At 43.9% G+C, this 15356-nt stretch overlaps 1 protein-coding gene and 1 long non-coding RNA gene across 6 annotated transcripts in view; one reads left to right on the forward strand and one right to left on the reverse strand.

The window, feature by feature from the left end:
- The window catches only part of LOC308461440, a 68881-nt gene that overhangs the window by 24383 nt on the left and 29142 nt on the right, over window positions 1-15356 (forward strand). The window lies entirely within an intron of this gene.
- ORMDL3 (ORMDL sphingolipid biosynthesis regulator 3) overlaps window positions 4055-15356 on the reverse strand; it is a 32509-nt gene continuing 21207 nt past the window's right edge. For all 5 annotated transcript variants that reach the window (XM_080978374.1, XM_080978375.1, XM_080978376.1 and 2 more), the window contains 2 exons: window positions 12926-13077; window positions 4055-11497 (listed from right to left, as the gene is read on the reverse strand). In XM_080978374.1, coding sequence (XP_080834500.1) covers window positions 11362-11497; window positions 12926-13077 — 288 coding nt within the window. In that variant the 3' untranslated portion in view covers window positions 4055-11361. The remainder of the gene's footprint in view (window positions 11498-12925; window positions 13078-15356) is intronic.

Consider the following 15356-nt stretch of genomic DNA (forward strand, 5'->3'; position numbering starts at 1 on the left):
CATCAGCAATTGTTGTTGTTTAGTCGTTTAGTCGTGTCCAACTCTTCGTGATCCCATGGACCAGAGCACGCCAGGCACTCCTGTCATCCACTGCCTCCCGCAGTTTGGTCAAACTCATGCTGGTAGCTTCAAGAACACTGTCCAGCCATCTCGTCCTCTGTCGTCCCCTTCTCCTTGTGCCCTCCATCTTTCCCAACATCAGGGTCTCTTCCAGGGAGTCTTCTCTTCTCATGAGGTGGCCAAAGTATTGGAGCCTCAGCTTCACGATCTGTCCTTCCAGTGAGCACTCAGGGCTGATTTCCTTAAGAATGGATAGGTTTGATCTTCTTGCAGTCCATGGGACTCTCAAGAGTCTCCTCCAGCACCATAATTCAAAAGCATCAATTCTTCGGCGATCAGCCTTCTTTATGGTCCAGCTCTCACTTCCATACATCACTACTGGGAAAACCATAGCTTTAACTATACGGGCCTTTGTTGGCAAGGTGATGTCTCACCATCAGCAATTATGGGAGGTCAATTTACTGAGCCGCCTTGGCATCTGGCACTTTGTCCTTTCAAAAGTGGCTCAGTTGAAACGTTCACTCACATTCTCCCATACTGTAATTTTTATAGGGAAATAAGGTGGTTTGCCTTGATATTGCAACACCCTATTTCACAATTCTGGTTTGTGGACCAAGCAAAATTATCTCAATTACAGAAGTACGGCCTGAAGGCAGTGGTTAGAGTGCTGGATAGACCTGGGTTCAAATCGCCACTCAGCCATTAACCTTGGGCCGATCACTGCCTCTCTCAGCCTAACCTAACCTGTTGCTGTGAGTATAAAATGGGGGGTGGGGAACTATGTACACCACCCTGGACGAAAGGTGGGATAAAAATGTAGCAAACAAACAAACGAACTATAGATAGGACATTTCATGCATATTTTTTATTTCATTGCCTCACTGTGAAAGAGATGATTAAAAATAGAACTCATACCGTGTTGGAAGATGGAAGATTGATTTTGTCTTTTGCGTATGCAGCAAAACAAGATGCCGCCAGGAAACAAGAAGGGAAAGACCAGCACAACTGAAAATTTATGTCTGGTGTAAGAATACTCTGAGCAAAACTGACCAGGCCAACTGAAAATGACATGGACATGGAGGTAGCGGGCTGGGCAGCAAAATGTTGCAGTGCATCCTCTTTCCTAAAAGGAGAGTTCTGGGTCACGTTTCCATCCTGCTTTCTTTGCAACACCGGGGTAGTGGGAACAGGATACAGGATAAGGATGGACCCTCCATTTGGTATAGAACAGTGGAGGCTAGCCCATGGCTTGCCATAAATCGCTGGGCTACAAGTCTTATCAGCCCCAATGGGCATGGCCAGTGGCCAACTATAATGGGATCTGTCATCTGGGGTTTCTCATGTGAGGTCTGAGAGCTTTGCACATATGGTCCACAGCAGTGACTCTGCAGAGCGCCATAGCTCTCTCCGTGTGTTTATGTGTGTGTGTAGAAAAAGAGCGGACACAGCAGCTGCTGCTTCATTCTAAGAAGTTGGTGGCTCACTTGGAAGGTGAGTGAGATGGACCGGAAGTGACAGGCGAGGAGGATCTGCCTTACTGGTGGTTGTAAGATATGCTTATGTGGCTGCCACCTGGTGGCCCAAAAGTTTCCACAGAAAAGTTGGAACTGAGCATGCTCAAGGCTGTCAACCCCTGGGAATAAATAATAATTATTATTAATGGTGGGGGGTAGTAACATTATTTTTTTTAAAAAAGAAAGATTTGCTTTATTTATAAATATCAGCATATTGTCCCCCAGGTTTTACGATTTTCTCCCTTAAAGCTGATAAGTTCCGAAGAATTCAAACCGTAGCATATTTCACAGGAGGCATTTGAACTTTGTCGTGATCATTTAGGTGCACGTTGGTGAGGAAATTTGCGTAGGTATACAGTATCTTGGGCTGGAGTAGAATTTTGTCCTGGAACTTGAATCATCCTAAACCTAACTCTGTTCACTCAAATTTCATAATTCATTTGAGATAGTTGTGCTGACAGACTAAAGAATGGTGGCTTTAAGCTAATGAATTTACTCTTAATATCTGCAACTCCTGCAATTGATAGATTGCAGGCACTGAAATTGTATGTCGTCTCATTTCTTATTAGCATCATTGCCTTTATAAAGTTTTCACTCACATTGTGACAGTTGATTCCTAAGAGTTTTGGTTGAATATAGTCATGCTGAGAAGCTCATTATACTGAAATCTAGGAGAAGGGTGCCTCCTTTTGATAGCAATTGCAACATATTTGTTTTTATTTTCCATGCATAGAATAATGTTGACAAAATGACTCTTTAGTGTGGAATAAGTAATTGCCTATTAACTACAACAGGAGCTCCAATTATTAATTTCTCTTGGAGAGGTGTGTCTACACCAAATAACAGTTTCTAAACTGCCTCTTCCTTTTAAACCTGAAAGATCAAGAGCAAGAATATAATATTGTGCATTCTTTGTGGCATTTCATGCTTTTTATTATCAATTTAAAACTTATAAGTAAAGCCTATTTTTATTGTCCCCCCCCAAAAAAAAACATTACTTGGGCTCTTGTAAGATAACATTTATATGCTGCCTATTGGGCCTCAAAGTGACCCAAGGTGGGTTACAACAAATATATACAATAACAACTGAGAAGAATACAGTGGTGCCCCGCAAGACGAATGCCTCGCAAGACGGAAAACCCGCTAGACGAAAGGGTTTTCCGTTTTTGAGTTGCTTCGCAGGACGAATTTCCCTATGGGCTTGCTTCGCAAGACGAAAATGTCTTGCAAGTTTTGAGATTTTTTTTTCGCTTCCCCCCCCCTTTATCTAATCTGCTAAGCCTTTAATAGCCTTTAATAGCCTTTTAGCAGCTAATCCGCTAAGCCTTTAAGCCTTTAATAGCCGCTAAACCGCTAATAGCGCTAATCCGTTAAGCCGCTAATAGGGTTGCTTCGCAAGACGAAAAAACCGCTAGACGAAGACTCTCGCGGAACGGATTAATTTCGTCTTGCGAGGCACCACTGTATCTTAAAAGGATTGCTGAAAGGCAGCATAAAAAAGGAGGAGGATTTAAATTCAGTTTTAAAAAATCTTAAAAGCCTGGCAGAATAAAAATATCTTGGCTGCCTGACTGAAAGGCAGTTTTCCTCGGCGGAACCTTTAAGCGCACCACAAAATTTGGCTCTTCAGGAAAACCCAGCGGAAACTTGAAAGGCGTTCCTTTCCCCTGAGAAATTTCGGTGGTCTTTATCAGCGCTCTTCTTGATTCCCTCAGAAGTTCTGTGCCAGCTACAAATCTCCTCATTCAGTAAGGCTGCGGCAAGTCTGCCATTCCTTCCTTCCTCACAGGTTCATCTACCACTTGTGTTGGATGGGTTACTTTTCCACATTTTGAAAAATTGGGTACTAATGTGCAAGTGCTTTGTGCCTTGATTTTTGTGTATGTGTTAAATGGTGATGACTTGTAGAGAGACAGAGCAAGCAAGTTGCCAACAAATGTGTGAGGGGGAAGAGTCGTTGGGCCCATCTGTTTTTACCTCAGAGGTAGGGCATCTGCTTTGCATTGCGAAGCTCCTATGGCAATTGCAGGTCAGGCTAGAAAAAGACCCCTGCCTGAAATCCTGGACAGCTTCTGCCTGTCCGTATAAACCAGCGTTTCCCAAACTTGGAGTCTCCGGCTGTTTTTGGACTACAATTCCCATCATCCCTGACCATTAGTCCTACTAGCTAGGGATGATGGGAGTTGTAGTTCAAAACCAGCTGGAGACCCAAGTTTGGGATACACTGGTATAAACAATACTGAGCTGGGTGGGCCAGTGATCTGACTCGGTATAAGGCAGCTTCCCACGTCACTATCATTAGGATGAAAAACGACTCAAAAAGGCCCTGATCTGGAAGCAGCCAAGAACCCTCAACACAATGTCAAAACACCATTGTCTTTTTCAGGCACCCTCCCTAGTCAGGGGAAGAGCAGGACAGTGCTCATTGACACATTAGAGCTTTTCTTATATTTGTACAGATTTCAGGAATACATACAAGATATATTACATGAATACTGGTTTTTTTTTAATTGGTTTGTCTTTGAATACTGTAGAAAGGACTCATAAAAATAATATTCACACTTTGTCTTAGAAAGTTCTCCAGATGAAAGTTTTCTTTTCTCACGTGTACACGACAAAACGAGAGCAAATCCAGAAACAAAAGAAGATTAGAAAAAATTAAAACCAACACAACCGTAATTCTATGTTCGACACAAAGGTGTAAAACATTTAACGCTCACTGAAAAGAACATTCACACTCACATTCTAAAAATTATATTTCACAGATAATGGTAAATCAATACAATAGGTTAATTCACTACAATTAAATAACAATCCACAGACATACCATAAAATGCAGTTTGTGGCAACAACTCAGCTACCATGCCCTCCTAAAGAGCTTACTACCATACCTTTAAAATAGTTAATTATTGTTGTTTTTTAAAAATTAAACCCTTATGAAGTAAACAGCCTATAAAGCTAAGAGAAAAACCTAGACCTCACCAACCAATTGATGCCAAATTAGCAATTAAACCCACAAGTATTAGCTCCTGTAGTAAACACAGCACCTTGCTGTTAAGTCGTGAAAAGAGCTCATTGGTCTTTTCCCTTTCCCTTCCATTTCTAGAGTTCCAGAAATGCTACATATGCCCCTTTGGCAGGGACCCTTTAATCATTGTTACACAGTTCCCTGCATGGTCACATATACATGACTTGCCCATATGATACTATGCTTTACCTGCTGCAAAAATCTGGGTGGGAGCAGGCCATTTGCAGCCCCACAACCCAGTTCTACTTATTTCGAGCAAAACTTTCTTGTGACAACTTGGAAAGACGTTGCTTCCTTTCCACTGATCTTTGAGTGGACCATTGTGCGATTGCGTGTTCCATCATTTCTTCGGCTGTTACAGAGGTTCTCATGGTCAGGAACAGCATTGTTGTTGTTGTTGTAGGGATCAAATCAGGAGCACAGCTGTTCAGGCACAGATTCCCTACTCACCAAGCCACCCTAGGTGCCGGTTGGAGGAAGGAACCGCAGGCAATTTGAGTAGGGACACTAGCAACTCTGTTGACCGTTAGATGATCATCAAATAACAAATCCAGTTCTGCTGCAAATCTTTCACACCTGCTACACTCCTCTCTGAGAAACGACTTCTGCCCTGATCATCTGCTCTAGCCCAGGGAGGGGGAACCTCCAGACCTCCAGGTACTGCTGAACTACAACCCCCTTATCACCCTCACCATTGGTCAAGGGTGATGGGAGTTTGGTGCCCACCAGGACCAGGAGGTCCACCTGTTCTAGGTATCTGCCAGCACTTTGGCTCCAGACTTGGCACAAAGCACACAGCTACTCAGTCTGCTCCGTGGAACCTGCATGCTATGCAAGCTGCTTGCTGGGAGAGGGGTTGTTCTCCTCTAGGCTGCTCTGTGCATTGTCCTGGGCGTGCACAGACCCCATAGAGTCCACATCAAAAGCCACAAGAAAACCTTGATTTGTTTCAGATAGGCTCCATATTTTCATTCTATCAACATGCTACATTAAGTCCTTGAATCCCGTGTTGAGATTCCCTGTGTCTTTTTATTTACAATCTATTTATTTTGTGTGCGAGAGGGAGCGATTCCAGATCGGGACCATAATGAAATCACTGAATTTCAATAATCACTGAAAACCCACTTGCCTGAAGCTGCTGTTTGCAGATAATGGCAGCTTGGGGGGGGGGGCAAACAACTTCACAGAGGGGTAATTTTCAGGAGGATATTAGCACATGGGAGAAGGGGTAAACCTCAGCTTTTTATTGCATACACATGGGAAATGCCAAGCATGATTTTAGTATAACTTGAAGCTTTGACCACCACAGGCCCATGTTTCAGATTGTTCCTGCACTAATCACAGAACCTGACAACAGAAACCCTAGACAGTGCATGGCCTGAGATGCACCAGGCTCGAGATGCATTTTATACCTTAATTATACCAGCCTGGGCAAAGCAGCCTTGGTACCTACTATTATTCCAAGAGAAACGTGTTCACATGCAACTTTTGTGTGGGAAATCCCATCTTCTCTACTCACCACTTCAATGATGAAGAGAGCATTTATTTATCCGTAAAGCCATGTAGGGTGGGGAAAGATTTGTGGCCCAGAGACAATATTGCAAATGGTGCACTGGATTCTGAGTCCCCTTCAAAATGGTTACTAGGGTGCTGGTGGAAGAGATTGGCCTTTGGGACAGTGAATTAAAGGGAGCATGCTATCGCCCGCCTGCCCAGCACCTCCTTTAGAAGAGCAGGCAGGGCTCAATCTCTGTTTGCTCCCAAGGTAAACTGAGGAGGGATTTGGGGCGCTTTATAAATGGCCCAGTGGACCTAACTGGGTTGGTTAAAACACAACTCAGCAAAGACAATTATACCTCCCCAGCCCCCCTGCCATCCTTAGTTATGCATGTCCACTACCCTCTGCCAGGGAGATTCCATTAGGGGCGCACACAGGGGAACAATTTACTGATAGCAGGAGTGATTCCAAATTATTAAAAATGATAGGATGGTGCATCGTCTCTAATAGGTTCTGCTGCCCACAGAACACCGTGGAATTTCATCCCAAACCACAACTACTAAATTTTATAGTATACAGAAACCACCTTCTTTATGGAGAGTGCCCACACTTAGCAAAGCAGCTCTTTCTACAGTACAGAGTTACAGAAAGTGGTCAACAAGGAAACTGCTTGAACTCTCGTGTCAGCACCAAGAAGCAGCTTCATTGGGGAATATGGAAAACAAATGGGTTTCACGCCATATTAACAGGGCTTGCTCTGTTTGACAAAGCCAGGACTGAGCAAGTCCTCAGCAAATGAGCATATAGGATTGACCACAGCCCAGGCTCTCTTTATCTCCACTTGGTTTTGAAAGTTTCCACAAATATTTAATATTTTTAATGTAAAGGAGCAATCTGCCAGCTGATTCTCTCATATGGTCTTGGCCTGGACAACGTAAGCTCACTTTTCTAGTAGCAATAACTATTGCCAGAAGAGTGAGCTGGCAGCTCGCATTGTAAAGGGTTTTGTTTAGATTTTCATAAAGCTAAACCCACCTCCTTTGTTTAACTGTAACAAGAACTTTTATTGACAACGGGAAACACAGCCTGGAACAGCTGGTTCCCCAACTTGGTACTCTCCAGATGTTGTTGCTCTACAACTCCCTTCATCCTAGAGCTCTGGGCCTTGTTGGCTGGGGCTGATGGACATCCTAAACATCTGGAGGACTTCAGGTTGCTAAGGCAGGCCTAGAACACCTTGAGAGCACTGTGGCTGGTGAACGGGCTACTCTGAACAATCCCCTCAGAATAATGAAAAAGAAGCGGTAGGAGCAGAAGTTTGCAGAGCAATGAATGACATGAAAATTGGCTGGTGTGTAGACATAGTGCTAATGAGCTCTTTCTATATTTTTTCCTTTTTAGTAGGGTACTGATTTATACCCTTGCAAAATAACTTTCTGTTTTTCGGAAGAGTGCAACTTAGATCTGTGTTTAAGGCCTTAACCACCCATATATTGGAATAGTGCTAAAAAATACACAAGCCCTTTAAGTTATCCATATATTGAGTTACACGTATCATCAAGTAATGAGCACAACTTCTATTGCAGAAATCTACGTTGAAGCAGACTGTTTCCCTCCCCCGGTATTTTTTGCTTCTTCATCAAAGCAAGACCTGGGGTTAAAATTGTGCGTTTGCTTAAAATTTCTTAAAATCGCTGCTGAGTTTGAACTTTTAACCTGGGCTCATCTGGTTCCACTGAATTACTGAAAACTGGCAAGTGGTTGTTCTGCATTCCTCTATTATTCTGACATATTAGTAGCTGTTTTTCTTCTGCAGAATAAAGAATGGGAGCTAGAACGGGGAGATCTAGTGCTGGAAAAAGCTAATAATTGAAATGAACTCAAGAAGAAGAAAAATTAAAATGCCTATTCCCCCCCCCCGCCGCTTTTCTGAGAACCCAATGCCAAGTCTTTTCCCCGGCCTCGGTATGTTTTTCACATTTCGTTAAATTTGGTTTTCTTCCTTTTTCATGAATATTTTAAAAAGTACCTTGCTTTCAAGTTGCCTTAGACAGGAAGTTAAAAAATACAGGCTCTAACGGAGGTCAATAGCAGCTCAGCATCTTAGCGCTGGGATCTGGGTGAAAAGCTTACAATGTTAATCCTCTTAGCCCACTTTGCTGGCAGGTGTCTTGAGCAGGGAAGGCTCAGAGAAGAATTACACCGGGAAGACCCTGCCTCCCTCTCTGTGCCTAGATGACAAGCTCTGGTCCACACCAGTCATCATCAACAGTGGTATATATTGCCTATCCGTAATTTCGAAGCTACTATCGCCTTCCTAATTCACAAACTCACGTACCTAAACTTAATTACAACTGTCAGTGCCAATCAAAACAACAACAACATGACAAGTTGTTGGGCTACGGCAAGGGCTAGATGACTTCCATCAGGTTGAGGAACTACAGCCTCAGGAGTAACCAGGAATAAGGTCCTGCTCTGTCAGACAACCAAAGGTAGAGAACAGGGACCTGGTCCTTCTACTTGGCCAACCGAGAAGGTCTCTGACTGACAGGAAATTGCAAGGGCTGATACTCTTCCCTTCCGTGTCTGGAGGGAGAGCTCCAAGTACACCAGGACCTGACCTTCAATTCCAAGATTACTAGTCCCAAGTGTGACACAAAGGCTGCTAAACCATACAGGTGACAAGCCCAAAAGCAATGTTTGGCTGCAGCTGTGCCAAACACAGCTCCACTGTAATTCTTTCAATAGAGGGCATGGGGAACATGCTCCAGGTGCCACTCGACTCCAGCTCTCATCAACCACAGCTGGCACGGCCAATGTTCATGGATTATGGGAGTTGTAGTCCCCCGACACCTGGAGGTCCCGCAGGTTCACCACCTCTGCCTCCACATTTTCAATCTCCTTTGTTTCTTGCATCATTCTCCCTGAAGCTTTGTGGATTTTAGTACACATTGCCTCCCCGGACAGCCACTTAACTGTCCTTTACATTTTTTGCTGCAGGTGTAAAGGGGCTTTTATTTTTGTCTCTTGAGCTGCCTTGAACCACTGGTCAAGGATAGGGATAGAAACATAGAATTGTAGAGTTGGAAGGGGCCAAGAGTCAACTAGTTCAAGCCCCTGCAATGCAGGAACCTCAGCTAAAATCATCTGTTTTATTACATAGATTGTACCAAATCAGATAATGGGAAGGACATCTGAAGAGAAAGAAAGGGGCAACTCCTATCCCTTTAATGATACTGGGCTTGGTGGAAGGCTTTTAAACCTCTTTGCCCAACCCAGCACCTCTGCTTGCTGCAAAGCCCAATAGCATCACCACTGCTAATGTGGCCATTGAAACCAGGTGGACTTTCCCTGCCATCACTTCTAGATACTGCCAAAAGCAGAGGTGGTGTTTAAAATCCCCTCCTCCTCCTTTCAGGGAAGTGTCCCAAACAGTTATAAAGCTGGGAAAACGGTTTATGAATTATTGGCACTGGCCTCAAATGTTTAGATGCCTCTCCAGTTTAGTGGGGTAAGGAAACATTTCAGTTGCCAAGCTAACAAGCCTGAGAAACAGATTCCAGGAAATACTCAGGCTGTTTAAATTCCATCATAAAACTCATATCCTAGCTAGCAATGTGTGCATTTCCTGGGGCAGGGTGGATAAGGGGAGGGAAATTGTATTATTATTTTTTAAACAAAGGACACAACATTGACAAGAAGAACCAAACTCACATACCTATGATCCTGATGATCAAAACTTAACACACGTTTTTCTTGATGTCCGCATGATTGAATTGCAGCCTGCACCTTAAAAGGCTGTTGGCAATTACATGGCATAATGTATTATAGCTCTCAGAGTCTGTTTCTCTCCCCCCCCCCCATCCAACAGAAGCATCAGAAAGAAATAAACTCACTTACTAATCTATTAGCAGAAGAAAACCCTCCTCCTTGCTGTACTGGTGTTTAGGAAGCAGACCAACCAGCAGTCAGACGTATACCAAAATATCTGCATTCTAGGTGACAGAGAGCAATACAGGGTTTTTTATTCTGACACAGTGGGGCACTAAAGCAAAAGCCCATTAAACCACATGGGTGGAGGCCGCCCAGGAAACATCTCAGTTGGACATCACAGAGGGCAGCAACAAGATAGCTCTCTCTGAACCCCAGTGCTGGCATGAATCAGCGAATGAATCAACGAGTGGTACCTAACCAACCCTAATCAACTTATGCTGGATTTCCAACCGAGAGAGACTGGAAATGGTGCCTGGGTCCTTTGGCCTCATCTTGTGTCTTCTCCACCGCCGTCATTGTACAATGTCAAAATAAACCACCCATGCTGCAAGAGACTGGTCTTTCAGCCATTGGCTCTCCCATCCAGAAGAGATGCCGCAATGAGGCAGCTGCGACCGTCGAAATGTGGCAACCACTGCAAGGCAAGTGTCAAAACATTTCTTCCCTCTTCCTTCTCGTCCCTGGGTTGTGTTTTCAACCTGCCATGTGGAGTTCCCCACTCCCTCAACCTCAGAGAGGGAAAAGCTTTGAGATATATATATATATATATATATATATATATAGGCAAAGGCTTTTCAAAGAAGACTCTGAAGAGCATTGCTTTTGTAACTGGGGGGAGAAACCTGGTTCATGCTCCTGCAAGAAAGAATGAGAATCTGTCCCAACTGCCTACCAAATAATTAAAATGTATTTATAAATGATCAGCTAAGGTTTCCAAACTCACAAAGAAATCTATACCTAGTGTGCATCTCAAAATTTCTGATATAGCCCTTTCAATGAGCAAGTCACAAATTCCCCCCTTATATTAAAGTGCATTTGCTATCATCCTAAACGTCGCCTTGCAATAGGCTCCTACCTTTCTATAACTGTCCAAGCCTTCTGGGCTGGATGTCTTCCATTACCCAGAGAGCAAGCTATGAGTACCTTTCAAATTTCAGTGTTGTCTGCCTCTATTTTCAGATTCTTGAAAAATAAAATAATAATAATAATAATAATAAATACATTTTAAGCTCCCCCCCACCAACCCTTGTCTCTCTTCCAAGCTAAACTCTACCCAGGATTCAAGCATCGTTTGAGCCGTCTGCGTTCTCTGTCAGATCTTGGAATCCTGCTCAACATGTGCTCATTTTAAAAAGAAATTAAATTTTTAAAAAGGAGCCATTGTGTGGAAGTGTATCCTGAAGACGCAGCCGGAACGAAGGAAACAGGGTTCTCACGTTGCTGGCCTCTCACTGCTCACCAGAAGGGAATATAAAAGACACCCGGGCTCAGTACTTGTTAATCCCAAAGATGCGTACGCCATGCAGTTGGGGTAGTTTGGGGATCAAGACGCTCATCAAGGAGATGGTGTTGATGATGAAGTGTATCCGGTCGTATTTAGTGTAGAAGCTAGTAAGGAAATAACTGCGGAAGAAAGAAAAGGAGGAGAGAATTGAATCGCGTATGCCCCAATTCCCTCAACTGGCCCACACTGAAGGTTGAAACATAGAATGCCCTCCCTAGGGAGGCTTGCTGGGTGTCCATATCATGCACACACACACACACACACACACACACACACACCATTTTTATATCATGCATATAATCTCTCTCTCTCTCAATATATAATTTTTATTAAATTTCTGTTTTACCTTTTAGAATATTCACTTAAACAACCTTAAAATATCAATGACTTCCCTTCCTCTCTTTCCATGGTTCATTTCGCACAGCATAAACACCTGCACATTTTATATAAACTAAACCATTCTGTATTACATCCATCAAAACTTATTTGCACTGTTGAATTTATCTTAATTATGCTGCCCACATTTTCATATGTACCCAATCCCCCCCCCATATATTCAATAAATATTTTCCAATCTTCTTTAAATGTTATGTTCTTCTTGTTCTCATATTCTATACATTAGGTTCGCAAGCTGCGCATAGTCCATCAGTTTAAGTTGCCAGTCAGGACTTCACTCATTTTCCATTTTTGGGCTAAAGAAACAGGAGCTGCAGTAGTGACAAACATAAATAACCTTTTCCAACACCTGGGAATTTCTGTCTGACTTATCTCCAACTTCAAGGACTCAGGTTTTTTTGGAAAAGTACTTTTAAACATTTCTTTCAGTTCATTATGAATTATTTCCCAATACTCTTTTACAGGTCCACCATATATGATAGAAAGTACCCTCAGTCTCATTACATCTCCAACACTCACCTGATTCAGTCTTATACATCTTATATATATTCTTTGAGTGCCAGGTGAAGAGCTTTTCATTTTTCCAGGGATTTTTCATTTTTTTAACGTTGCAAATTGTATTGCTCACTACCCAGAGAATGTTAAGGTACTGTCGTTTTTGGACTACAACTCCCATCATCCCTAAGCTAGCAAGACCAGCGGGGTCAAGGATGATGGGAATTGTAGTTGGGGAAAACCAGCGGGAGACCCAAATTTGGGAAACACGGCTCTAAGGGCACAAAGGGAGGAAGGAGTTCTGTGGGTCTAAAAAGCATTTCTTCGCACAGTGTGGAGTTAATTTATGGAACTGGCCTGCTATTGTGGGGGTGGCCATTAGGGCTTAGACAGCCTTAAAAAGAGGGTGAGGCAAGTACATGGAGGATATGGCTACTAGTCAACTTGGCTTCATAACATCCTCAGGACCACAGGCATCATGACTCCGAATACTCATTGATGGAGAACAGCAACATTTCTTGTTTGCGGGCTTCCCGCAGGCATCAGACTAGCCGTTGTGGGAACGGGATGTTGGGCTTGGCAGGCCTCTGGCCTGATGCAGAAGCGATTTGCACCTAGCCTTATCAGTACAGTCCCAAGCCCTCTTTTACACTCACAGTATAATTGGTGTGATGGTCAGGAACTTGCGGGAAGCGGTGAACTGCACCCCGTAATCCATCTGCTCCCAGTGAGTCAGCAGCCGGGCTTTGCCCTGGTCAGGCGTCTCGAAAGGCGTTCCTTTCACAGTGTGTAAGAAAATGTACATGCTCTGTAAGAAAGCACAAACACACACGTGTGTTTTTAGGGCTACATGGCGGTGGGGAATAATATTCCATCGCTATTCTGGGCTACTTCGCTCATCTCTTCCTCTCTCTTGTTTCGAGTCCCGATTTAACCGGTTGAAAAGGCAGCAACGTCCTTGCGAAAGATGTGCTGTGTTGAAGGAAAGGTTCCTGCACAACCAATGAATAACCACTTTTCAATGAGAAGCAAGGGTAGCCTAGCAGGAAAAAGGGCAAACGTGCAGATACAGTGCTAATTTAGGATAATTATTATTCTACTACAAACCCTCAATCTAAGGTGCTTGGCTGAAGTCCACTAGAAGCAGTGCTGCAAAGAGGACTATTGACCGACCTTTAAAAATGTGGCAGAGGGAAGAAGCTGCAGTATTTGGAGTCTTAAAATGCTTTGGCTAACCTGATCCAAGGAAGAAAGGAGAAAAAAGCAGGAGGAAGCACTGAGCAGTGAACTAGCATGGAACACGTCATTTATACATTTGTGCTGGCAGGGGGAGCTGTTGCCACTTCTGCTGCCTACAAAGCAGTGCTGAGAAATTCAGATGCTGTAATGCACATAAAAATATAACTGGGGCCTCAAGACGCAGCCCCCTCCCTGCTCTTTTTTGGAGGCAAAGTGTCACATACATAATTTTTCAAAGGGCCGGCGCTCTACGCAAAGCAGATTTCCTACACAGATCTACTTCTAGGTCACGAATTGTGCCACACCGGTTATTGGCGTCTGCGTGGCCAATGGTACCCAGGGCAGAGAGAGGGTGCCAATTCAGATTTCACACCGCACTAACAAAATGCCTTGAGCCAGACCTGTGTGCAAATTCCTAATCTGCCCTAGGTTATTGCAGCGGGCAGCGGCAACTAAGACGCACATGTTATTGTCACAGGTGTGTAGGAGGCAGCTTAGCACATAGGGGGGCTGCTCCTGGACCGGGAGAGCCCGGCCTCAGTAGTTCATGCACTGGTTGCTTCAAGGTTAGATTACTGCAATGCGCTGTTTGTGGGACTTCCTTTGCCCTTGACCCTGAAGCTGCAGTTAGTGCAGAATGCCTTTTCAGCACCTAACACCTGTGCTCAGGGCTCTGCCCTGGTTCAAGGTGTTACTATTAGTATATAAAGCTCTTAACACCTTGGGACCTGTTTACCTATGACATCCTCTTACCCTAAATGTTAGGGTTGCCATATTTCAAAAAGTCAAAGTCCGGACATAAAATCTGTTGAGCTTTTTTGTGGGCAAAGTTGTTGAGCTTTGAAATTTTGGGGCTTTTTTTTTTTTTTAAAGGAAATTTGCCCCAAAATTAACACTATCGACTCGGGTTGCCATTTTTTTACCAATTTTTGGAAATTCCGTATGGACGCTATTTCCGACGGACGAATTCCAGATATGTCTGGGGAATTCCGGACGTATAGCAGCTAGGCTACCATATGTGCCCACTTGACCACTTCAGTCAACAGAATTGGCACTTCTATAAAATGCCACATAATACCCACAACCGCATCTGTAAGAATTCGTTTAGTTTGGCACTCCCTGCCTACTGATACCAAGGCAGGCGCTTTCACTGTATTCCTTTCCGCACCTGCCAAAGACATTCTTGTTTAGTTTAGACATGCTTACCCAAATGTTGGGACGCGGATGGCACTGTGGGTTAAACCACAGAGCCTAGAACTTGCTGATTAGAAGGTCGGCAGTTCGAATCCCCGCGATGGGGTGAGCGCCTGTTGCTCAGTCCCTGCTCCTGCCAACCTAGCAGTTCAAAAGCACCTCAAAGTGCAAGTAGATAAATAGGTACTGCTCCGGCGGGAAGGTAAACGGTGTTTCTGTGCGCTGCTCTGGTTCGCTAGAAGCGGCTTAGTCATGCTGGCCACATGACTCAGAAGCTGTACGCCAGCTCCCTCGGCCAATAAAGCGAGATGAGCGCCGCAATCCCAGAGTGGTCTTCAGCTGTTTTGGGACTACCAGCTCCCATCATCCCTTGCTAGCAGGAGCAGTGGTTGGGGATGATGGGAAATTGTAGTCCAAAAACAGCTAAAGACCAAAGTTTGGGAAATGCTGTTTTAAATTACGGTTGTAAATTTTTAAGTGATGATTTTATTGGTTTACCTGCTTTGTAGACCGCTTTGAGTCCCCCCCCCCCCCAATCAAGCGATATACAGTGGTACCTCGGGTTAAGAACTTAATTCGTTCTGGAGGTCTGTTCTTAACCTGAAACCGTTCTTAACCTGAGGTACCACTTTTGCTAATGGGGCCTCCTGTTGC

Source organism: Podarcis pityusensis (assembly GCF_964106645.2).
Source record: "Podarcis pityusensis genome assembly, chromosome: 13".
In the NCBI taxonomy this organism is placed as follows: domain Eukaryota; kingdom Metazoa; phylum Chordata; class Lepidosauria; order Squamata; family Lacertidae; genus Podarcis; species Podarcis pityusensis.